Source organism: Schistocerca nitens, chromosome 1 (genome assembly GCF_023898315.1).
Source record: "Schistocerca nitens isolate TAMUIC-IGC-003100 chromosome 1, iqSchNite1.1, whole genome shotgun sequence".
NCBI classification, from domain to species: domain Eukaryota; kingdom Metazoa; phylum Arthropoda; class Insecta; order Orthoptera; family Acrididae; genus Schistocerca; species Schistocerca nitens.
This window is the reverse complement of record NC_064614.1, coordinates 623,601,983-623,628,427: the sequence shown is the minus strand read 5'-3', so window position 1 is coordinate 623,628,427 and position 26,445 is coordinate 623,601,983. Positions and strand designations below refer to the sequence as shown.

General features: G+C 44.1%; 1 protein-coding gene across 1 annotated transcript in view; it reads left to right on the top strand.

The window, feature by feature from the left end:
- Positions 1-18,646: 18,646 nt before the first annotated feature.
- The window catches only part of LOC126257615 (uncharacterized), a 32,200-nt gene continuing 24,401 nt past the window's right edge, over positions 18,647-26,445 (top strand). Inside the window, exon 1 of the mRNA XM_049955578.1 lies at positions 18,647-18,846. Within this exon, the coding sequence (XP_049811535.1) occupies positions 18,688-18,846 (159 nt within the window). The 5' untranslated portion in view covers positions 18,647-18,687. The remainder of the gene's footprint in view (positions 18,847-26,445) is intronic.

Genomic DNA, 26,445 nt, shown 5'->3' with positions numbered 1-26,445 from the left:
TGACAACGGTGGATTGGTTTCACCTGGGGTAGTGCTTTCTATATGCGAACTTGCCTTCATGCTGAATCGAATGATTTATGTTGGGGTCAACACCTAAGCATTCACGGGGTTACAACTGGGGTATTTAACCACAGAGGTGCCTTGAGTTGTGAGCTGTCTTTTCTTTTACGGCTTACTAGGGTGCCAACCCTCCTCCTTTATCAGGGCTTGGGACCGGCAGCAGCTCTTCCGGGTTACTCAATCCACCCGTTAGTACTGCAGGCGGAGTTAATGGACTGTTCTAGTTGTGTGGTAGTTGATTTTTTCTCCTGATATCATTAAGCAGTCAAGGAAATTTTAAGACCGAGAGACTCTTGCAACTTGAACAGTATTTGTTCTCATTACAGTGTTTACGTTCTTTCCCTGTATTACAGAGGCATATGATTCACTTCGATTAAAATTAGTCTACGATACATTTTCTGACAATCTTCATAATGACAACATATTTGTTTACACCGTAACGTTAAGTGCACCTCCGGGAAAAGGTAAATGCACATCCGTGAGTCAGTGCACTTAGCGAATCATGTTCATGCGTCGCTATTTTCTAGAAATTAGCTTACAGGGGTTACGAAATCCCACTGCCAACGTTTACGATAGCACGGATTCTCGTCACTGATAACTTACACCTGTTTACACTTAGCGTCCGATAGATAAGAAGCTGAGCAAATAACAGCAGACAGCTTGCCTGCACTGTGCGTCACAGGGTTCAAAATGGTTCAAATGGCTCTGAGCACTATGGGACTCAACTTCTGAGGTCATCAGTCCCCTAGAACTTAGAACTACTTAAACCTAACTAACCTAAGGACATCACACACATCCATGCCCGAGGCAGGATTCGAACCTGCGACCGTAGCGGTCGCGCGGTTCCAGACTATACCGTCTAGAACCGCTCGGCCACTCCGGCCGGCTTCGCACAGTTAAACACTGTGTCCGGATGGCACAGTGGTTAACACAATTGCCTGGTAAACAGGAGATCCAGTGTTTGGACTCTGGTCTGGCACACTATTTCACTCGTCGCCACTGATTCCGCATAAAGTCCCATGCAGCTGATACCATTAGTCCCCCTTTATTTTCCTTTCTCTTCTCCAACTTCAACTTAACATAATAATTATCACTGCTGTGGATTTCGCGTGGTGTCTGTCTTTTTGAACATGTCCGAAAGACCAGACACCACGCATGCATGTAATTGATTCTCATCGATGGGCAACAAATGCCCAACCTTACGTTCGGCCACTTGCCGGAGTGTAAAATTATCGAGCACGGAGGGCACGAACGGGGAAAGTGTATAGGTGGCGCTAGGTGGGAATGTGAGTCGGCTGAGGATAATGCCGAGAAAGTCAGTGCAATTGCAATAAACACTGTGTCCGGGTGGTGCAGTGGTTAATGCATTTGCCTGGTGAGCAGGAGAACCTGGGTTCGGGTCTCGGTCTGGCACACGATTTTACTCGTCGCCGCTGATTCCTCATAAAATCCCGATGTAGCTGATACAAACAGTTACTTTGATTTCCTTTTCTTTCTCTGCCATCCACCTCCACTTTACGTAATATGTATCACAGCTGAGGATTTCATGTGATGTCTTTTTTTTTTCCCCCTCCATACGTGTCCGAAAGAAGAGACCCCACACATTCATATAACTTAAATGTTCATTGCCATGAAATGGAATTTCGGGACACGGCTGACTTCCTTCCCGTCCAGCCTGCTGCGGCAACCTTGCTCTGGGGCTCATAGTCTGGGCAGAGGAGCGCGTTTGGCGACGTTAAGCCACTGCAGAGCCGATCTGCACTTCGGTGGGGCGGCGCAACGCAGAAGACGTTAGCCAGCTGCACGGAGTCATAACGTCACACGGAGGCCAGCGCAGACGCTATGGTGGGAGCGGCGAACATCTCTGCGGCGAATCGTCAGGGTGAAGAACCGACGCATCGACCGCGGTTGTCCGTATCGGTGGACCGGGCTTGGATGTGGCGATAAAGTGGACCGAGAGATGCAACTTTTGTCACCACCGAATCCACAGTGGTCAGCGGTGGCGTCGCCGGTCCTGCTACGAGACGATGCCCGGACTTGTTTTGGACGCCGCACGTCAGGCTCAAGTTATCGGCGCGGGCCGCAGTTGGGAGAGCTGGTTGGTGGCCAGCAACCGAGATGGAAGTTCAACTGAAACGTGGTGAGCCGAGGAGCCGAGCTGCCTGTGTAGTCGATGGTCAAAGAAGGGCGTGGCCAGGCTGTCTTGGACATTACCTACCTGGAGGGCGAAAGTGTCATTCTCCTGAGACCAGAGAAGACTGCAACCACAACCAAATATTGAAATGAGTGGTTCTGGTTACTGCTGCAATCTGCAGAGCTCTAGAAATGTTCTTTAGTGGCCTGCAATATTTGGTAGGCGGATGACACCTTGTCAGGTTGAGATTATTGTACAGTTTGTTCTCTATACACCGAAGATAGCCATTGCTGGTGTACGTGTTTTAAATATGGAGTTCTTATTACAAGTTCAGAGATTTCATGGTACAGACGTGAGGGCATAAGAGTGTGTGTATTGTATTGTGTCTTATCCCCACGCTGAGAGGGTGTTCTACCGTTGTATAAGAGACAGTTCTGTATTCTGTTTGCAATCACACTGAGGGTGTGTTCCACTATTGTAGACAGCTGTAAGGTTTCTGAATTTTATGTCACTGTTGTCAGAAAGTCACGGCTCACCCTTCTGAGACTGAAAATGTTGCTTATTAATGGGCAAAGTTCAAGAGTACGATAGGCCTCAAATGTGTAAATGGCGAGCAAAATCATGAGGCATGGGAAGTATCCGCCGTACTTAAACAGCCGTGTTGACAAGTAGCTTCGAAAACCGAGGGCTTCCTTACAGATTTTTAAACATGGCCGGAGCTTCGTTGACAAAGAAAAACTGAATGAAGCTGTAATGAGTGTGAAGAGAGCCATGCATGATTCGTACAACGAAATTTAAAACAAAATGCTATCTACCGATTTGAACAAAAACCCAAGAATGTTGATATTGCGTAAAGTCGGTAAACAGATCAAAGTTTTCTATCCAGTCAGTAACCATACCAGAACCTAATCAGAGGATAAAGTAAGGCTGAAGTGCTAAATTACGTTTTCCGAAATTGTTTCATTGAGGAAGATCGTACAATGGCTCATCCTTTCAGTCATCGCACCAACAGCGAAATGACATATCGACACACTTGACGCCGGCCGGGGTGGCCGAGCGGTTCTGGGCGCTACAGTCTGGAACTGCGCGACCACTACGGTCGCAGGTTTGAATCCTGCCTCGGGCATGGGTGTATGTGATGTCCTTAGTTTAGTTAGGTTTAAGTAGTTCTAAGTTCTAGGGGACTGATGACCTCAGAATTTAAGTCCCATAGTGCTCAGAACCATTTGAACCATTTTTGACACACTTGACCGTTGGTTAGAGTTTCAGCTAAATTGCTCAACAGAGCAAAGGTTGCTGGGTCTTATGCGATACCTGCACGATTCGATGTAGAGTATGTGAAAAAATGTATTCCTCTGGTACCAGCTGTCTATCAAAAAAAAAAAAAAATAGTTCAAATGACTCTGAGCACTATGGGACTTAACATCTGAGGTCATCTAGAACTTAGAACTACTCAAACCTAACCAACCTAAGGACGTAACACACATACATGCCCGAGGTAGGATTCGAACCTGCGACTGTAGCGGTCGCGTGGTTCCAGACTGTAGCGCCTAGAACCGCTCGGCCACACCGGCCGGCAGCTGTCTATCGTCGGTAACCGGAACAACGAAGGGTACCAAGTAGTTGAAAGAAAGTGCAGACCATTGCCGTTAACAAGAAGGATCGTCGAGCAGCTGCACCCTATATATGCCTACATCGGTGACGTCAATCTGTTGTAGAATTCTAGAACAAGGGTTATGTTTGCGTACGATGGTCGTTCTGGAGACAGAAAATCTACTCTGTACGATCAGCATGGAGCCATAAAACAATCATCTCGAAAGATCCAGAAGGCAGCAAATATCGGCGCAACGGTATATGCGATGTCGCTTCACTACATCAAGGCATTCGATACAGTTTGGCGCTGCCGCTTACCTCGCCAGAACTCGCCCCTCTTAAAAGTTACGCGATCGGTCGTGCATCAAGCATCTTGCTCACGCTCAACAAGCAGTCTCGAATATATGCAATATGTGTAAATTAGTATGTTTTTCGCTATTTTTATAATAAAAAATCACATTTTACTATTTAAAATACTTATTTGCAGCACAAAACAATCAGTATAACCATATTGTTGGTAATAATCTTAGGAGAAATAAAATCGCCAAATAAAATCTTCTGAGTTAATTATAAAAAATTGAAAAGGAAAACAACAAAACAAGTATTTCATTATTTGACTTGTGTGACTTAATCTTCGTCGTATTTGAGCTTTACACGTATCACATACTGTTACAGCATATTGATGTCGTGTGGCTAGGGCCTCCCGTCGGGTAGACCAGTCGCCGGGTGCAGGTCTCTCGAGTTAACGCCACTTCGGCGACCTGCCCGTCGATGAGGATGAAATGATGATGATTAGGACAACACAACACCCAGTCCCTGAGCGGAGAAAATCTCCGACCCAGCCGGGAATCGAACCTGGGTCCTTAGGGTTGACATTCTGTCGCGCTGACCACTCAGCTACCGGGGGCGGACAGCATGTTGATTACACATAAATGTTTGTTACTGAAAAGACGCCTTTTTTGTCTTCCGATTTTTATGTCTTGTACAGACTTGACACCACTAGGTTCTTCAGCATCTGAAACTACAATTTCACAGCTAAAACGTTTTATACTTTGCTGTAGAGGATAAGACAGACTTTGCATTGGCTGTGCACAATTTGTGGTCGTGTTAGATCCAGGGTCAGGGAAAAATTGAAAATTTGTGGTAAGTTCTATGGGACCAAACTACTGAGGTCATCGCTCCCTAAGCTTACACACTACTCAATCTAACTGAAACTAACTAACGCTAACGACGACACACACACCCATGCCCGAGGGAGGACTCGAACCTCCGACGGGGGCGGGGGGAGGGGGGGGGGTCGCGTGAACCGTGGCAAGGCCCCTAGACCGCGCATCTACACGTGCGGCGTGGGGGCCAGCGTTTTCAGTTTTTGCCTACTAGTAATAATCACATTTGTATTTCCTCTGCACATGATTTGACTATTTATGCCAGTAATATTTAAAATATAAAAAAATAATCTCAATGGCCACTTACGTGCTATTCGAGCCACACAATATTCTTCTTTCAGACATTTCATCACATCGACATCTCCTTTTGTTCGATTATAATACATGATGAATTCTAGTTTAGTGTGTTCCCTAGTAGTTGGATCAATCTTGTCATTATCATGGTTTATACTAATCACGAGCACAACTTTTTTTTCTTTCGTATACAGCAAACCAGAATCTTGTTCACACGAAAACCAGGGATACTATTGCGTTTTGGTGTTGTTTCAGTATCTGGGAACAACGGAGGGATTTTTTTTCTTCCTAGGAGTACGAGGTAACTCATCAACTCGTCAGACAATGGAATCGAAATGAGATAATTATCAGCCTTTATATTTCTACCTGTGTGTAATACGTCTTGTGATAAACGATTCGCGATAGCAGATGCACTGTTATCAAATTTGTACCGGCCATTTGGTTGCTTGCATGGGTAAATTTCTGTATTACTTGTGGCAAAAGAAATAGAATCGCATAAAGCATACACCCTGATTCTGTACTTAGCAGGTTTGTTAGCTATGTACACGCGGAATTCTTAGGGACATCGAAATCCTTCCAACATTTCATCGGTTGTTGCATTTTCTTCATCCTGATAATTCGATTGACACTTTTCAGCAAAATAATCAAATATTTCACGAATCGGGGTGAGATTATCAGAACTCTCTGAGTCGGTCTGAATATTGAAAAATCCTATACACTATGTGATCAAAAGTATCTGGACACCCCCAAAAACATACGTTTTTCATATTAGGTGCATTGTGCTTCCCCCTACTGCCAGGTACTTCATATCAGCGATCTCAGTAGTCATTAGACATCGTGAGAAAGCAGAATGGAGCGCTCCGCGGAACTCACGGACTTCGAACGTGTCACGTGATTGGGTGTCACTTGTGTCATACGTCTGTAGCGAGATTTCCACACTCCTAAACATCCTTTTCCGATGTGATGCTGAAGTGAAAACGTGAAGGAACACGTACAGCACAAAAACGTACAGGCCGACCTCGTCTGTTGACTGACTGAGACCGCCGACAGTTGAAGAGGGTCGTAATGGTAATAGGATGACACCTATCCAGACCATCACATAGGAATTCCAAACTGCATCAGGATCCACTGCATGTACTGTGACAGTTAAGCAGGAGGTGAGAAAACTTGGATTTCATGATCGAGCAGCTGCATCACACCGGTAAAGGCCAAACGACACCTCGCTTGATGTAAGGAGCGTAAACATGGGACGATTGAACAGTGGAAAAAAGTTGTGTGTAGTGACGAATCATGGTACACAATATGACGATCCGATGGCAGGGTGTGGGTATGCCAAATGCCCAGTGAATGTCATCTGCCAGCGTATGTAGTGCTAACAGTAAAAATCGGAGGCGGTGGTGTTATAGTGCGGTCGTGTTTTTCATGGAGGACGCTTGCACCCCTTGTTGTTTTGTGTGGTACTATTACAGCACATGCCTATATGATGTTTTAAGCACCTTCTTGCTACCCAATTTGAAGAGCAATTTGGAGATGGCGATTGCATCTTTCAACACGATCGAGTTCCTGTTTATAATGCACGGCCTGTGGCGGGGTGGTTACACGACAATAACATCCCTGCACAGAGTCCTGACCTGAATCCTATAGACCACCTTTGGGATGTTTTGGAACGCCGACTTCGTGCCAGGCCTCACCGACCGACATCGATACCTCTGCTCAGTGCAGCACTCCGTGAAGAATGGGCTGCCATTCCCCAAGAAACCTTCCAGCACCTAATTGAATGTATGCCTGCGAGAGTGGAAGCTGTCATCAATGCTAATGGTGGATCAACACCATACTGAATTCCAGCATTACCGATGGAGGGCGCCTCGAACTCGTAAGTCATTTTCAGCCACGTGTCCGGATACTTTTGATCACATAGAGTAGTTCTCATCAGAGAAAGACATCTAGTATTGCTCATAACAGCTCGAAAAATATCAGGAGCTGCGCCATCTTCGTCACACATTTCTTGCACATTGAAATGACACGTTGTTTAACGCCGGCTTTGTATAAAGTACCAATAAACGCTTTTAGTTCTATAGTACATCTCCGCACAATCTCCCTCTCTTGAAAGTTGATCCCTGACTTTTCTAATGTAAATATTCGTTCAAGTAGCGACGCCAGTCAGCATTTCTTCACTTACAAACAGAAGAAAACAGTTTACAATATCTTCGGCATCTTCTGCCAGAGCTTTTACCCCTTGTGTACCAGTAACAATATTACAAGATTTTGTCGTCACTTTGGACCTGGGTCGCAATTCCACTTCGTTTGTTTGTCTTTGCATAAGTAAAATAACTGATACTTGTATGGAAGACATCTCGCGTTCATCTTCTGCTGACTCCTTCGTCTCGGTACTGTGGTCGCTTTCGATAATGTAGCTCTAACGGATGCTACTTCAATATTTTCTAGGTCATCCTCTTCCACCCACGCCAGATTTCTTTCTTCTTGTCTATCGATCTACAAAAATACAAAATAATGTTAGTTTACTCATTTCATGTATACTTAGGCATTGTAAATAATAAGAAAACACAATAAACCAAGAGCAATACACATAAAATCATATTTTAAGAAATGTGGGTAGTGAAATATACATACCGTACGTCGACGGTCGCGCGATGACTGGCCGAACTAAGTGTGACCCGCGTGCTGAGACAACGACAGCAACGAACAAGAGCGCTGTAGGCATTATTGACAAAATGTCGAGTGTTTTAAAAATTTCTGTGCACAAAATGCTCATAGCGCGAGAGCTCGCCGGTTAATGAATAAAATACGAGCATACGTAATATCAGATTCCCTTGTGACTGCATTGAAGAGTCCCTAGCAAGTACTACACAGTATTTCGAGTTCAGCTTTCAGACGTAACCCAAGAGGGTGTTACAAACATTATGATAGCATAAATATGGCCAAGCGCTCTGACACTGTTCGCAACGCTAGAAAATTGTAACGGAATACAGGGACACCACATCTGCGAGTAACCGTTCAGAGCGACCTGAAGTTCACGACCACACAAATCTGGTTGCGGAAAAAGTAGATGCCAGGCTGAGATTCATTGGAAGAAACACAAGAAAGAATGAAATTATTCTGGATGTTATAGCGCATCATTGTATAAAATATTGTATTTTGTAGAATGACGCCGTACAATACGTAGAAGAAATTTAATCTCCGTGACATCGGTAGCGGAAGCCTATGTAGCTAAATCCTTAGTAAATTTAATTCATCCACAAAATGCGCAAATTAGGAAACCCTCGTCCCGCCGAGACATGAGCGTCACTCCTCGGTCTGGGACCCTAACCAGTACGGGCAGAGTAATTAAGAGAAGACTCAAAGAAGAGTAGCGTATTTTATTACGGTTTCGTTTAGTAAGCACTAAAACGTTACGGAGATCAAATTGTTGTAACAGAGACTATAAGTGACCGGCACTTCGCCGTGATTTACTATCAAAATTCCAAGAGCATACTTCCCTAGAAGAATTAACTGCTATATTGTTTCCTAGTATATTGCTTCCTTCTATACAGGGTGTTACAAAAAGGTACGGCCAAACTTTCAGGAAACATCCCTCACACACAAAGAAAGAAAATATGTTATGTGGAGATGTGTCCGGAAACGCTTACTTTCCATGTCAGAGCTCATTTTATTACTTCTCTTCAAATCACATTAATCATGGAATGGAAACACACAGCAACAGAACGTACCAGCGTGACTTCAAACACTTTGTTACAGGAAATGTTCAAAATGTCCCTAGCGAGAATACATGCATCCACCCTCCGTCGCATGGAATCCCTGATGCGCTGATGCAGCCATGGAGAATGGCTTATTGTATCACAGCCGTCCACTATACGAGCACGAAGAGTCTCTACATTTGGTACCGGGGTTGCGTAGACAAGAGCTTTCAAATGCCCCCATAAATGAAAGTCAAGAGCGTTGAGGTCAGGAGAGCGTGCAGGCCATGGAATTGGTCCGCCTCTACCAATCCATCGGTCACCGAATCTGTTGTTGAGAAGCATACGAACACTTCCACTGAAATGTGCAGGAGATCCATCGTGCATGAACCACATGTTGTGTCGTACTTGTAAAGGCACATGTTCTAGCAGCACAGGTAGCGTATCCCGTATGAAATCATGATAACGTGCTCCATTGAGCGTAGGTGGAAGAACATGGAGCCCAATCAAGACATCACCAACAATGCCTGCCCAAACGTTCACAGAAAATCTGTGTTGATGACGTGATTGCACAACTGCGTGCGGATTCTCGTCAGCCCACACATGTTGATTGTGAAAATTTACAATTTGATTACGTTGGAATGAAGCCTCATCCGTAAAGAGAACATTTGCGCTGAAATGAGGATTGACACATTGTTGGATGAACCATTCGCAGAAGAGTACCCGTGGAGGCCAATCAGCTGCTGATAGTGACTGCACACGCTGTACATGGTACGGAAACAACTGGTTCTTCCGTAGCACTCTCCATACAGTGACATGGTCAACGTTACCTTGTACAGCAGCAACTTCTCTGACGCTGACATTAGGGTTATCGTCAACTGCACGAAGAATTGCCTCGTCCATTGCAGGTGTCCTCGTCGTTCTAGGTCTTCCCTAGTCGCGAGTCATAGGCTGGAATGTTCCGTGCTCCCTAAGACGCCGATCAATTGCTTTGAACGTCTTCCTGTCGGGACACCTTCGTTCTGTAAATCTGTCTCGATACAAACGTACCGCGCCACGGCTATTGCCCCGTGCTAATCCATACATCAAATGGACATCTGCCAACTCCGCATTTGTAAACATTGCACTGACTGCAAAACCACGTTCGTGATGAACACTAACCTGTTGATGCTACGTACTGATGTGCTTGATGCTAGTACTGTAGAGCAATGAGTCGCATGTCAACACAAGCACCGAAGTCAACATTACCTTCCTTCAATTGGGCCAACTGGCGGTGATTCGAGGAAGTACAGTACGTACTGACGAAACTAAAATGAGCTCTAACATGGAAATTAAGCGTTTCCGGACACATGTCCACATAACATCTTTTCTTTATTTGTGTGTGAGGAATGTTTCCTGAAAGTTTGGCCGTACCTTTTTGTAACACCCTGTGTACAGGGTGCCCCAGGACGACCGGTCAATATTCAGAGGTACGACAGGAAGGATCATGCGATGCAAAAATGTACAGTAAACATGGGCTCTGAAATGCATACCTTCAGAGCTAAGAGCACTTCATCTTTAATACTGTGAAAAAAGTTTCTTCTAATGCAAGCTCTTTAATTTCCTTATTTTGATTGGTGATAGCCCATACTACCACATCTCAAAATATGTAAATCAAAGAGTTTGCAAACCAAGAAAAACATGTCCAATAAACATAGGCTCTAAAGTGTATTCCTTAAATGCTATGAGGACTTGTACATCTTCGTTACTGTGAAACACGTCTCTCTGTAGAACAAGTGCTCATAGCTCTTAAGCTATGCATTTTCGAGGCACGTTTGCTAGATAATTTTTCCTTGTTTTGGGCCGTACTATGTCCTTCCAAAATATGGAAATCAAAGAGCTTACAGTAGAAGAAATTTGTATCGAAGATGAAGAAGTGCTCATAGTTCTTAAGGTGTAGCCCTAAACCCGTGTTTACTAGACTTTTTTGCTTCGAATTGTCGTCCCTGTTATATCTCTGGATATTGACCATTCCTCCTGAAACACACTGCATATCTCGCGAAAAGACCACGAAGGTAAAATTAGAGCTCGTACAGAGACTTAACAACACTCAGGTTTCTCGTGCACCATTCGCTAATTGAACAGGAATTGAGGAAGTGACAGTGGTACACAAATTACCCTCCACCACACACCCTAAAGTAGGCTGCTGAATGCAGCTGTTTCCGAGTACCTATTTTGTACCGGCTTATCACGTTCATTGTCCAGTAGCCATTACAGCAGAATTTCAAGATACAGTAAAACCGTGGAAATATTTCTGGGACAGCGACGCGTGCATGCCCAAGATCAGTTGCGAAAGTGGCAGAAAAAATACCAGAGATCCTTCAAAACGAAGGAGGGACATTTCTAAAAGGAGCAGGTAAACTTGCTTAATGTGGAGAAGAAGATGATCTCAGCCACGTGATGCATACGTGTCAGCGACGGATATCTTACGCCTGCAGTTGAGGACCAATGTGACGTAAATCGTAATGTAGTGGACCATTCAGCTTGAAAAGGCTCCTGGCAACAACGGGCGTCAAGATTTACAAACTATTGTCGAATTACCTTGCGGCTGTGGAAGCGGTATTCTGTGCCTAGATCTTCCATTGAAAAGATGCAAAGTCATAAGGGAACTTTATTTATTCGTTGATTATGTACCTGATGTTGTATGCGTTGTTATGTTCGTACGACACATCATGAACCTAGCCTTTGTTGCAGGAGCACGTCACGGCAAACTCACCACGCAGATTTGCCAATGGAATTATGTGTGATACAATGAATGTGTGAGTAAATTACACCATTTTTCAAATTTTGTAGACGGCTGTATGACCATAAAAATCAAAGCCAATAAAACAATAAAAATCTTTATTAACTACATTTTTTCTTTTATGTAATCTTTCAACGGCCTCATTTTTTCTCCGTGATAACTGTGGAACTGGCTCATTATAATACGAGTAAAATCAAATATTTGAGCAGAAATGAGAAAATGTTATTGAAATGAAAATGGTGGAAATACTTTCATCAACATTTTTTTCTTGCTTTACGCTTTTCAAAGCTATCTCTCTTCTACCTTGTCACGATAAACAATTTTGAAGCAAACTTGATCTTTAAAAAAAAAAAAAAATAGAGAGAGAGAGAGAGGAAGCTTGGGACTTGCGCCCCCCCCCCCCCTTTCCCCCCTCCCGCCAGTAGGTGGGGTGCTATCAGGCCCGCCACTGGAAACAGTGAACGATTACTGGTGTGCTTGTGTGCTTCCCCTAAGAAGATCTTTTAGTCACATAAGCAAATAATTTTAGTTTTACAAGAGAAATTTTATTTTTTCTGAGGATTTCAAACTGAAGTAGTCTTTAGTCTTCCTGAAGGTTTCAGTTTCCAAAGGAAAAATTTTCGAAAGCATTTTTATCGCCAAGATTTTATTCCTGAACATATTTTAGTATTTGACCTGACATTTATTCCCGGAGTTTAAGTTTCAGGGAAAATTTTGGTTTTCAAGAAGATTTTTTGTTCAAGAAGCTGTTTATCTTTGACAGTAACAAACCTTGTTACGCATTGTCAAACGGTTCTATTTTAGTTTGAAATAGCCTTGATTGAATTTTGCCTGTAGAAATGAACAAGACACTTTTAGTGCTATCTCTGTACACAAGGGTAAAGAGCAGTGCATTAAAATGGAATACATGTAATATTCTTACATTGTATGGTTTAAAATTTGTGGAATAGAAACGGTTTCAGTCTGTAAGGACACGAGCTGTTTTGAGTTATTCAGTTATCGTAATTTTTGTCCACATGTAAGAGAGATACAGTATTGTATTGATTCTATTGTATGTTAACCGGGGACGTAGAAACGACGGAGAGGCTCCGTCCCCGCCACCGCCGCAGTGGTTCACAACCCCACGACGACTACCGCAGTCCACTTCACCCCTCCGCCGCCCCCACCGAACCACTCTTTCAGGGTTATTGATTGTGCAGTTCGGCCCCCGGTGTAACCTCCTCCCCCCTTCCTCCCGGGAGGGGGTCATAAAATATCACGTTCTCACTTTTCTTCTCACTCACATAACCAAAATACGATGAAATAATAATTTTCCAATATACTGTCAATTACGTCGGAAATCTGTGGCAATGAAACTAAAGAAAATTCCAGAAAATTAGATTATATGAACCTGTCCTCTTGGCTGTAGTTTCAATTGATACTATAGATGAATACATTACAGTCTCTAACACGGTTTTGGAATGCTAGTACGGTTATTATGTATTTTAGGTAAAAATTTATATCTCCGAAAGTAGTGGAGTTACTGATTTGAAATTTTGGTAGTGTGGTTCTATTATTCACAGAATTTGGTATAAGAAGTATGAAGAAGATCTATTAATATTTAATAGTACTTCTTCCGATTCATAGAGAGTACGTGTAGCGCATTGCAAGCAGCATTTGTCAAATACACAGCTAGCTGGCTTGGTCCAGTAGCCGGCGTCAGCTGTGCGAGCATGAGAACCAGAATCCGCTCCCCTCCCGACTCTATGGCAAGCTAGGCTTTCAATGCAAGATGACAACTCATAATAATTTGCTTCGTTACAGCAGGTATGTATGTGTGTATGTATGAAATGAATACAGAGTTGTGCTGGCTCGGAACTTAACGCGCCACATACTAACCGAGGGGATACTGATACTACAGAATACAAATCGTCTATACAGGTATAATAATTCCAGGAACCTCCGAGATGTCTGAAATGTAGGCTGTTCTCTCACTCATTACAGGCAAAACTCAAAGACTTACCAGGATATTCGCAATCCCAAGAGCAGTAAGAGGACTAATATACACTCCCGGAAATTGAAATAAGAACACCGTGAATTCATTGTCCCAGGAAGGGGAAACTTTATTGACACATTCCTGGGGTCAGATACATCACATGATCACACTGACAGAACCACAGGCACATAGACACAGGCAACAGAGCATGCACAATGTCGGCACTAGTACAGTGTATATCCACCTTTCGCAGCAATGCAGGCTGCTATTCTCCCATGGAGACGATCGTAGAGATGCTGGATGTAGTCCTGTGGAACGGCTTGCCATGCCATTTCCACCTGGCGCCTCAGTTGGACCAGCGTTCGTGCTGGACGTGCAGACCGCGTGAGACGACGCTTCATCCAGTCCCAAACATGCTCAATGGGGGACAGATCCGGAGATCTTGCTGGCCAGGGTAGTTGACTTACACCTTCTAGAGCACGTTGGGTGGCACGGGATACATGCGGACGTGCATTGTCCTGTTGGAACAGCAAGTTCCCTTGCCGGTCTTGAAATGGTAGAACGATGGGTTCAATGACGGTTTGGATGTACCGTGCACTATTCAGTGTCCCCTCGACGATCACCAGTGGTGTACGGCCAGTGTAGGAGATCGCTCCCCACACCATGATGCCGGGTGTTGGCCCTGTGTGCCTCGGTCGTATGCAGTCCTGATTGTGGCGCTCACCTGCACGGCGCCAAACACGCATACGACCATCATTGGCACCAAGGCACAAGCGACTCTCATCGCTGAAGACGACACGTCTCCATTCGTCCCTCCATTCACGCCTGTCGCGACACCACTGGAGGCGGGCTGCACGATGTTGGGGCGTGAGCGGAAGACGGCCTAACGGTGTGCGGGACAGTAGCCCAGCTTCATGGAGACGGTTGCGAATGGTCCTCGCCGATACCCCAGGAGCAACAGTGTCCCTAATTTGCTGGGAAGTGGCGGTGCGGTCCCCTACGGCACTGCGTAGGATCCTACGGTCTTGGCGTGCATCCGTGCGTCGCTGCGGTCCGGTCCCAGGTCGACGGGCACGTGCACCTTCCGCCGACCACTGGCGACAACATCGATGTACTGTGGAGACCTCACGCCCCACGTGTTGAGCAATTCGGCGGTACGTCCACCCGGCCTCCCGCGTGCCCACTATACGCCCTCGCTCAAAGTCCGTCAACTGCACATACGGTTCACGTCCACGCTGTCGCGGCATGCTACCAGTGTTAAAGACTGCGATGGAGCTCCGTATGCCACGGCAAACTGGCTGACACTGACGGCGGCGGTGCACAAATGCTGCGCAGCTAGCGCCATTCGACGGCCAACACCGCGGTTCCTGGTGTGTCCGCTGTGCCGTGCGTGTGATCATTGCTTGTACAGCCCTCTCGCAGTGTCCGGAGCAAGTATGGTGGGTCTGACACACCGGTGTCAATGTGTTGTTTTTTCCATTTCCAGGAGTGTAGTTCAAAACATTAGAAACGATTTAATACGTTAATTTTTGTTTATTTTTCATTGCTTATTTTGAGTCTATATTCTTTTTATTTAATTATGTTAAGTGGTGGTGGTGGTGGTGGTTAGTGTTTAACGTCCCGTCGACAACGAGGTCATTAGAGACGGAGCGTAAGCTCGGGTTAAGGAAGGATTGAGAAGGAAATCGGCCGTGCCCTTTCAAAGGAACCATCCCGGCATTTGCCTGAAACGATTTAGGGAAATCACGGAAAACCTAAATCAGGATGGCCGGAGACGGGATTGAACCGTCGTCCTCCCGAATGCGAGTCCAGTGTGCTAACCACTGCGCCACCTCGCTCGGTAATTATGTTAAGTTATAGACTGTTGTATAACTTAATACATTTATTATTACAGGCCAGCCGGTGTGGCCGAGAAGTTCTAGGCGCCTCAGTCTGGAACCGCGCGACCGCTACGGTCGCAGTTTCGAATCCTGCCTCGGTCATGGATGTGTGTGATGTCCTTAGGTTAGTTAGGTTTAAGTAGTTCTAAGTTCTAGGGGACTGATGACCTCAAAAGTTAAGTCCCATAGTGCTCAGAGCCATTTGAACCTTTATTATTACAGTACTGGAGCCGGCCGCGGTGGTCTAGCAGTTCTAGGCGCTCAGTCCGGAGCCGCGCGACTGCTACGGTCGCAGGTTCGAATCCTGCCTCGGGCATGGATGTGTGTGATGTCCTTAGGTTAGTTAGGTTTAAGTATTTCTAAGTTCTAGAGGACTGATGACCACAGATGTTAAGTCCCATAGTGCTCAGAGCCATTTGAACCATTTGAACCATTACAGTACTGGATGATGTTTGGTTTGTGGGCGCTGAACGGCGCTGTCACTAGCGCCCCTACAAAGGCCCAAGTTATACACAGTTCGATTTAACCACTGTCACGAAAGATGATGATGAAATGATGGGGATAATACAAACATCCGTCCCCGGGCAGACAAAATCCCCAACCCTTCCGGGAATCGAAACCGGGAATCCGTGATCGAGAAGCAGCATTTTTTTTTTTAAAAAAAAAGAAATCATTATGCAGATAACTTTCAATTTATCGAATTATTTTATGACCTGCTTTAGACAAACAGGAGGCCAAGTCTTCAAAATTATAAGTCTCTATATTCGTCGAACGCTGTTGCGTAACACACGCTAATCGCCAAACTTCGCGGAAGTACCCATTCTAACCTTCCGCATTTTTATATTTCGACTATTGACTATATCGGTATTTCCCATACTGTCCGCCGACATTGCTTTGCGTATTACACGCATTTGTATACTGGCATGTGGACTGCCTCACAGAAAGTACAGTTTCCCTACAGTCGTTGGTTTACATAAGGAGCATTCAAATGAAAGCGAGACAGACAACATAAAGAGCATGGCGCGGTCGTTGGTAACGCAGGTAAGTTTGTGTGTTCAGAACTGTCCTCTACTGGGAATCAGGAAGGAACATTTCGAACATTCACTGCTGTGTCATTTGTCTGTTAGACGTTCCCGAGGTAAGGTCAGCGAGTAGTGTGTGTCCGACTTCACTAAGCAGGCCGGGAAAGAGGAACAGCATGTTGTTGTGCATGTTTTGAAAGCGGAAGAAGTGTCAGGAGGTGAAATTCATGCTCGAATGTCTGCTGTGTATGGCGAACACAGTATGTCACTTGTGCGTGTGTTCCCGTGGAATACATGTCTTCGAGAAGAGGTCGCCTATCATTGAAAAACAGCAATCGGCCAGAGCAGGCTCATATTGCCATTATAACTTCTGGCACTGCTGCGGTGGATGCTGCCGTCAGAAATGACCGACGTCGGACTGTGGAAGACAGTCGGCTCACGTTGCGCGTCATCATGACAGAGCGTCTGAAATTCTGCAAGATCTGTGCGCAGTGGGTTCCCCACAGCCTGACGGAGTAGAAGAAGTCGAAGAGACTGTCGATATCACTGCAACACGTGGAACGGTATCACGATGAAAAATATCGTTTCCGGTTCCGTATCGTCGGGGGCGATGAGACATGGTGTCATCCTTTTCAGTAGGAGAGCAACAGTCGGAAATTCCGCTGGCAAATCCTAATACGCACTCCATTCAAACCCGATCTCTGCCTAAGCAATTTCCATATTTTTGGAGCCCTGAAGATAGACATTCAGACGAAGTGGTTCTCGCATGGATAAAATGTTGGTTTCGTAGGCAACCGTTATACAGTATATCTCGTTAAATTACGAGTTTTCTATTCACCAGAATTAAAAAAATGGTTCAAATGGCTCTGAGCACTATGGGATTTAACTGCTGAGGTCATCAGTCCCCTAGAACCTAGAACTACTTAAACCTAACTAACCTAAGGACATCACACACATCCATGCCCGAGGCAGGATTCGAACCTGAATCCGGAATTCCTGTTGTGTGTATAGTAGTGATCTTTTGCGCCCAATGCGTATTGCTCTCTCTTCTGCCAGTCTTTGGTTCGCTACCCATTATCTTGTGAAGAAATGAAATGTTAGAGCCCTGTATCGATTCATTATAGGTATTAATTGTGTGTAAACTTGGGAAGAAGATTGCCATCCTGGTTGTTCAAACATTATATCGAGGTTTATAGACTATAATACTGAAGATGCCAATAAATGTTTACACAAGCTTTTCCCTGTATTACAGTGTTCGCGTGGTTATTCTTTGATTGAGAACTACCTGCTTTTTTTACTTTCAGGATTAAAATTTTGTGCCATAGCAGTTAATGGTGCGGTGACATCGAGATAGGGAGACGGTGACGAGTTAAATCGTATTATTCCTAATAATTATTTCGGAATTTTATCCACGACAACCACTATCTGCATCGCACCATGCTTCGCTATCTATCAGACACTCAAAGAGCAGTCCATTTAACTTAACGAATAAAGTAATATTGGTTAGCAAACATTTTTCCATTAAGGTATTGACCGTCTTGCCTCGCAGTGGAATAAATGTATTAACAGTTATCGGGATTATTTTTCGAATAGTTGCATTTTTCCCATCTGTCTCGTTTTCATCTGACTGCCACGGTGTTTTATGGGATATTTTCGCGAAGGGACTTATCGACTTGTAGCACACCAGAGAATAGACTGCTCTCGATAAATGTACTGAGTACGCAATGTCAAACTACTTTCGTGACGGTATGTTTGCACGTAGAGTCGTCGTCGGTCCATCAACATACGTACCACCACGGTCAGACAGGTGGCGTGCTGCACTTAGGAACGATAGCGTTTCCTCACAGATAGTCTTGAGTGTTGAGTGATTCTTATTAAATTCGCAGGCTGTGACATGTTTTCCGCGACCTCGATTCACGCGTGGCTTTAAGGGGAAATTGACGCAAGAATTTGGCAACAAGCTTATCGTCCTGCGATGAGTGTCAGATAACGGACGGAAGAAAGGTACATATGGAGCAGCTGGCAGCGGCATGCTAACTGTACACACACTCACTCTCTCACTCGCTCGCTCAGTCAGAGAGGCAGAATGCTGTGCGGAATAGCGGTGATGGTGGCTGGTATGGCGGCAGCGGCCTGCGGCCACGGCATGCTGTGGGAGCCCCCAAACAGGGGGTCACTGTGGAGGTTCGGCTACGAGACGCCCGTCAACTACGACGACAACGCGCAGTTCTGCGGCGGCTTCCAGGTCTGTTGTCGTGCTCTTCGGTCCGAACACTGGTTTGATACAGCACACACGGTACTCTAACATGTGCAAGTCAAGCTTTGGTGCCCTCTTGCAGTGTTTATCCCCCACCGCCCACTTCTCACTCTTGCCAAATTGAAGACGCATTGATATTTCACTGTTGTTATTGTGGTCTTCAATTCGAAGAGGGAGCCGGCCGCTGTGGCCGAGCGGTTCTACGCGCTTCAGTCTGGAACCGCGCGACCGATACGGTCGTAGGTTCGAATCCTGCATCGGGCATGGATGTGTGTGATGTCCTTAGTAATAATAAGTTCTAGGGTACTGATGACCTCAAATGTTAAGTCCCATAGTGCTCAGAGCCATTTGAACCATTTTTCGAAGACGGATTTGATGCAGTACTTCATGCTGCTCTACCCTGTGCAAGTCGCTTCATCTTCGAATAACTGCTGTAAGCTATATCCTTCTCAATCTGCTCACTATATTCCCCACACTTCCCTCCAGTATTAAATTGGTAATCCCTTGATTTCTAAGAACGTATCCTATCAACTGATTCCTTGCTCCAGTCAGGTTGTGCGTAAAATTTCATTCCTGCCCAATTCTATTCAATACCTTCTCATTAGTTACATGATGTACCCATCTAATATTCAGCATTCTTCTGCAGCACCACATTTCAAATGCTTCTACACTACAGGCCATTAAAATTGCTACACCACGAAGATGACGTGCTACAGACGTGAAATTTAACCGACAGTAAGAAGATGTTGTGACATGCAAATGATTAGCTTTTCAGAGCATTCACACAAGGTTGCCGCCGGTGGCGACACCTACAACGTGCTGACATGAGGAAGGTTTCCAACCGATTTCTCATACACAAACAGCAGTTGGCCGGCGTTGCCTGGTGAAACGTAGTTGTGATGCCTCGTGTAAGGAGGAGAAATGCGTACCATCACGTTTCCCACTTTGATTAAGGGCGGATTGTAGCCTATAGCGATTGCGGTTTATGGTATCGCGACATTGCTGCTCGCGTTGCTCGTGATCCAATGACTGTTAGCAGAATATTGAATCGGTGGGTTCACGAGGGTAATGCGGAACGCCGTGCTGGATCCCAACGGCCTCGTATCCCTAGCAGTCGAGATGACAGGCATCTTATTCGCATGGCTATAACGGATCGTGCAGCCATATCTCGATCCATGAGTCAACAGATGGGGACGTTTGCAAGACAACAACCATCTGCACGAACAGTTCGACTACGTTTGCAGCAGCATGGACTCTCAGCTCGGAGACCATGGCTGCGGTTATCCTTGACGCTGCATCACAGACAGGAGCGCCTGCATTGGTGTACTCGACAACGAACCTGGGTGCACGAATGGCAAAACCTCATTTTTTCAGATGAATCCAGTTTATGTGTATAGGAGCATGATGGTCGCATCCGTGTTTGGCGACATCGCGGTGAACGCACATTTGAAGCGTGTATTCGTCATCGCCATACTGGTGTATCACCTGCGTGATGGTATGGGATACCCTTGGTTACACGTCTCGGTCACCTCTTGTTCGCATTGACGGCACTTCGAACAGTGGACGTTACATTTCAGATGTGTTACGATCCGTGGCTCTAACCCTCATTCGATCCCTGCGAAACCCTACATTTCAGCGGGATAATGCACGACCGCATGTTGCAGGTCCTGTACGGGCCTGTATCGATACATAAAATGTTCGACTGCTGCCCTGGCCAGCACATTCTCCAGATCTCTCACCAACTGAAAACGTCTGGTCAATGGTGGCCGAGCAACTGGCTCGTCACAATACGCCAGTCACTACTCTTGATGAACTGTGGTATCGTGTTGAAGCTGCATTGGCAGCTGTACCTGTACACGCCATCCAAGCTCTGTTTGACTCAATGCCCAGGAGTATCAAGGCCGTTGTTACGGCCAGAGGTGGTTGTTCTAGGTACCGATTTCTCAGGATCTATGCACCCAAATTGCGTGAAAATGTAATCACATGTCAGTTCTAGTATAATATATTTGTCCAATGAATACCCGTTTATTTGCATTTCTTTTTGTTGTAGCATTTTTAATGGCCAGTAGTGTATTCTCTTGTTGTCTAAAATGTTTATTGTCTATTTTTCACTTCCATACATGGTTATACTTTATACAAACTCGTTTAGAAGAGACTTCCTCACATTTAAATCTATGTTCGATCTTAACAAATTTTTCTTCTTCAGAAACTCTTTTCTTGCCATTGCCAGTCTACATTTTACACCCTCTCTACTTCGGTCATCATGTTATTTTGCTGCCCAAATAATGACACTCATCTAACAGTTTAAGTGTCTCGTTTCCTAATCTAGTTCCCTCGGCATCACTGATTTAATTCGACTACGTTCCATTCTTCTTGTTTTGCTTATGTTGATGTTCATCTTATATCCTCCTTTCAAGGCACTATCCATTCCGTTCAACTGCTCTTCCAAGTCGTCTGCTGTCTCTGACAGAAACACAATGTCATCGGCAAATCCCAAAGTTTTTATTTCTTCTTCCTGGACTTTCATTCCTACTCCAAATTTTTCTTTGGTTTCCTTTACTGATTGCTCAGTGTATAGATTGAATAACATCTGGGATAGGCTACAAGCCTGTCTCACTCCTCCTCAACTGTTATAACTGCCGTCTGGTTTCTGAACAAGTTATAAATAGCCTTTCTCTCTCTGATATCGGGAAGACCCTACAACCCTGTCTCACTACCTTCTCAACTATTGATTAACTTTCTTGCCCTTCGACTCTTATATTTATAACCGCAGTCTGGTTTCTCTAAAAGTTGAGGGTAACCTTGCGCTGCCTATATTTTATCCCCGTTACCTTAAGAGTTTTAAAGAGTTTATTCCAGTCAAGGTATGCGTCCGGAGTCACAAGGTAACCTCATGCAACTGTTGTCGTGTGACGGTTTTCATTGTGGTGTTGGATATCGCCCAACTAGAGGACTGTTCCCGTATTTTCTTCTCTCTCTAGGAAAAAAAACATTCACACTATTTCTCCATGGACTTTTCTTTAAGTGACTGACGCCAAAATATCGTGTATAGTGAACTATTTCATTTAGTCGAGAACGCGAACATGCTCCTCTTGAAAATCTTAGATCACATCTAATAGTTGTTTCTAAAAACTCTGTCTCGAATATGCTTTCGAAACATAATTATTTGTTACTGCGGGATATTTTAATTATGAACTCCACTGCAAGCTATCAACTTGTTATAACACCTACGAAATAATATATACAGTAAGCTAGAATCTCGTGTGAAATCATTTTTGTATTCTGGCATTTGCACCAGGTCGCGAATTTGTGTGCTGTCGAACGGCGTTGCGAGGGTTAAACAGTTCGAACACCCACCTTCAACTACAGTCCAAAGTTTTTCATGCTGCCCTGCTGTGCAGTGAAGTGAGAATGCCGGAATTTAACGTACCATCAAACGGTGAGGCCATAAGGGACGGAGCACAAACTCGGATTGGATGAATATCGATGATGAATTTGTTTAAGGTCAGTTCCCGACATTCGCCTCAAATGATGCAGGTAGATGATTACGGAAAAACTAAATCAGGGTCGTTGGACGAGCACTCCCCAATACGAGTCCGGGTGTCAGCTTGGGCCTTAATGATTCGACGCCTGTTCGTAACTACAGAATATCTCGTTAAGTATTGGCTTGTTTTAATAAGGATTCTGAATATGGCGTTCCGAAGTGGCGCGTCTTTCGTTATGAAATAATGTGCTCTGAAATCTAAACAGCATCTACGAATGCCGTTTTATGTTGATGCGTTTAATGCAGACATCCGAACTGTTCTTTGATGGTAATTAATTGGCTAGAATGTCCTTGTGACACCGTGGTTTTCTCTCGCCACGTATAACAACGAGGGACTAATCCTCCTCCACGAGGATCGTTTCTCCCCTCCATCCTCCTTTCCAGACAAATTTTCCTGTAGGCGTAACGTAATGCTGACTAGTGAATTCTGTTCATACGATATTATCCAGACACAAACTCTTGCACTGGAGTGCATTATAGAGAACTAATATGTACATTTATGAGAAAGCCATTCCACTTTTCCGCAGCTCCATGCCTCCGCTATATACACAACGCAAGTCAGTACCTAGCATTTTTCAATACAATGTGATTTTGCTTATCTTTTGCTTCGAAGGTAGTGTCTTCTAGTATGTAAATGTAAATCTTACAGATGTCACACCTATCGGTGTTAAGGTCCAGAGTCAATTGTCCATTATCTATCGTGGTTGTTTGGTCTGCGTCAGTATCTTAATATAGACAGATTGTCATTACACCTAGGTTGTACTCAATATCGGCTGATAATGTGAGGAGGCGCTAGTAAATGAGAAGAAATGTTTGTATGCCCCCAACTCTTCTTGTTAGACAGCCTACGAGACAGGCTTCGCCCAGCTTTAGGGCATGACATTTTAAAGTATTATTTCTTTACTGATTATTATGTACACAACACATTTTGCAGACAGCATCCGTATATTCCACTGTAAGTACCTGCAAAAATTAAATCATTGCACAAAACGTAGTTAAAAAGTCTTTCGATTTGACGCCATTTTGGCGAGTTGCGTGTCGATGGGGATGAAATGATGGACAATTAGGACAACTAAACATAGTTCGACAAATATGACGACATAAACATTGAGATGGGTGAAAAACTTGCTTTCTTTAAAACGATGCGCAAAATCACATACACGATATTCATCTGTTGGTTGATAACACCATTAGTGTTCGGCATCGTTGATCTGCGGGAATGGTATCATAACCTGATCCACAGTAAGCGCATTTATGGTGAAATATGCTTGTGGGACCTTAGTGTTAGACGTTATTAGTGTCTTTCAGTGGTATGCATTTTTCAAAGAAACCTTCGTCCTTTCTTTTGGTTAACGTCCTACAATGGCGAAATTGCTGGTGTGAAGATTCCTGTTATGCACGTGTTTTAGAACACTATAAATACGCGAGCCACTGCAGTAGAATTAAAATGGAACGTCAGCACTCACTCAGCTGTCGAGCAATAGCATACGGGTAGAGCAGGGCTCTCATATTACACCAGCTGGTCTGATAAAATTCTACATTTATGGATAACTTGCCAGATCCCTGAGATGCATTAAATCGTTGCTGATCAAGGAACTGATAAGCATAATGTCACTGCAATTATCGGATCGTTTTGATGCACGGTATCTGGCTATACAATGCACAATCACTTTTTGAGCTGATTACAGTCAAAGACGTAGTATCGTATCAGACCATTCACACAAGATGTTGTTGTTCATATGACCTTGCAACGCTGCGAAGTCGAGGAACTCTTGAACAACGGCTATATTATTCTGTCATTCACTGCCCTAACATACGATAATGAGATCATCGTGCCACAGCTGCCGTATCTTACTTCATATGCTGGCAAATTTTCATGTTACTATACTATACATACTATAATCGACGTCCAGGAAAAGCTGCATGTGAAACTACACCGATTCATTTTAACGGCGCAGAACAGAGTATTTGGTGGACATGAAGACTTCATGCTTGTTACTTTGATACCTGGTACGTTCTATGCTTCGTCCATGGCTTATTCCGTTCTAGGAACAAAACAATATCCGAAATTCATATTTTCTTTGTTGAAACTTTGTAAATGCCAATTTAAATAATTACAAACTGACAGAAATGGGGCGATACATAGAGAACAGAAAAAAGGCTGGTAGCGTTTTTCTTTCACTGTATACTGACGATAACTAATACCATAGTTGGAAAGCCTGAAGCACTTAGATTCAGATTTATTCCAAAAAAGAATTACCTTTCCAAGGAGACGTAGATCCGTTGTCCAGTAAAGAAAGCCTACAGTATATCTCTCCTGATTTGGAGCCGAAACAAAAGAACTTTTAAGAGAAAGGTGTTAGTCAAGGTGACACTAAGTCTTCCATAGATTAACGGGCTGTTAGTATTTTAGAGGCAAATGAAATAGCAACCAGCTGTAAACAATATCAGCTCATATCTCGATCTGCATGACGTGCTTGGAATTTAGCTGCACATCGACAGCAGAATGTCAAGCGGAAGTTCTTTTTGTCATACTCTTTATAAAATTTTGTGAGTGTGTTAGCAACTATCTCCCTAGGCCACATGCCCCTGGAATCTTGCATAAATACATGTTTTATACAGTATGCCTGTTTATAGAGAATTTATCTGCCAAACACACTGTGCAAAAGTAAGTGTAACTATTTGCAGTGACCCATTTATATTTCACATAATCAAGCCGTTTGATGGTATGAGAGCATGAACTGATAGTATACTTATTGGAAGAAGAGCATTTTTAGAGTTTTGCTTTAGCTTCTCTTTGTGTTCATGTTACTTTCATTCTTTCAGTAAGGGCCCTTTTCCTGTCATCTGATCAAGCTGTTAGGATCTTTTGGGATTTACCTCTAAGTCCAACTATCCAGTCGTGAATTTACTGCTCAAACATACTTCCGTCTGGTATATCAAGTTTTGTTATTAATGATTCTTTCAGGTCTGGTTGCAGATTGTCAAATATATTTAGCAGATACACAACGTCTTGTTTATCTCCATAATAATAAATATGAAATAGTTCACAAGTGTGTGCATGGAATTTCGGGTTCTGTAATTTACGAAAAGTATTTAATTCAGCACCATTGACAGCTAGATTTAAAAATTTAGAAGCTAGGAGACCTAAACAACGTGAAAGGAAAGTTCTTGAGACGTATGGAGGTGACACTGCTTCTGCGACCCTGGAGCAACACCGCTGTTTAGATGTACACGGGTACTGGAAAACGGATCTGTGTTGTACATCCCACTTGACTATGCCGCGCTGTGTGGCTGCGCGGTTTGAGGCGCCATGTCACGGATTGCGCGGCCGCTCCCGCTGGAGGTTCGAGGCCTCCCTTGGGTACGGGTGTGTGTGTTGTTCTTAACATAAGTTACTTTAAGTTAGTTTAAGTAGTATGTAAGTCTAGGGACCGATGATCTCAGCAGTTCGGTCCCTTAGGAATTCATATACGTTTGAACATTTTGATCTTGACTATAGGGGTGAGGAGAGTAACCTTTTGTTATATGTCGTAAAGCGAGCAGTACTCAACTGGCTAGACGATGCATCTGAACAAGGCTCGACAGTCATCCATATTTCATGACTGTGGACAAAAAACAAAAAAGCCCCCTTAGTGAATGCGTATGGAACAGAATTATCACTTAAATTTAATCATTTGTAAATGCAATCACAGACGTTCATTAGCTCTAAGAATCGATCTAATGACAAATTGCTTGCAATAATTTCAGTAGGACATACCCATGAAATAAGCTGTTCCCGAAACACGTAAAGCTAATTTGACTGGGAGGCCATTAGAATTCCAGAGGTGTATTGCACAATCGAAATTCTAGAAGAAAGAAGGCCCTGAATACGTCAAATGGTATTATTAAGTTTAAAGTTTAGTTTTCAGAAACGATACTAAGTGGATTTTGAAAGGAGAAAATGAACTGTTTCCGTTGTGAAGCAAATTCTTGGAGATAGAATATACTCTGCGATTGTGTTGCATCATGTTCATCTTCATATTTCTTCAATACTATACGTT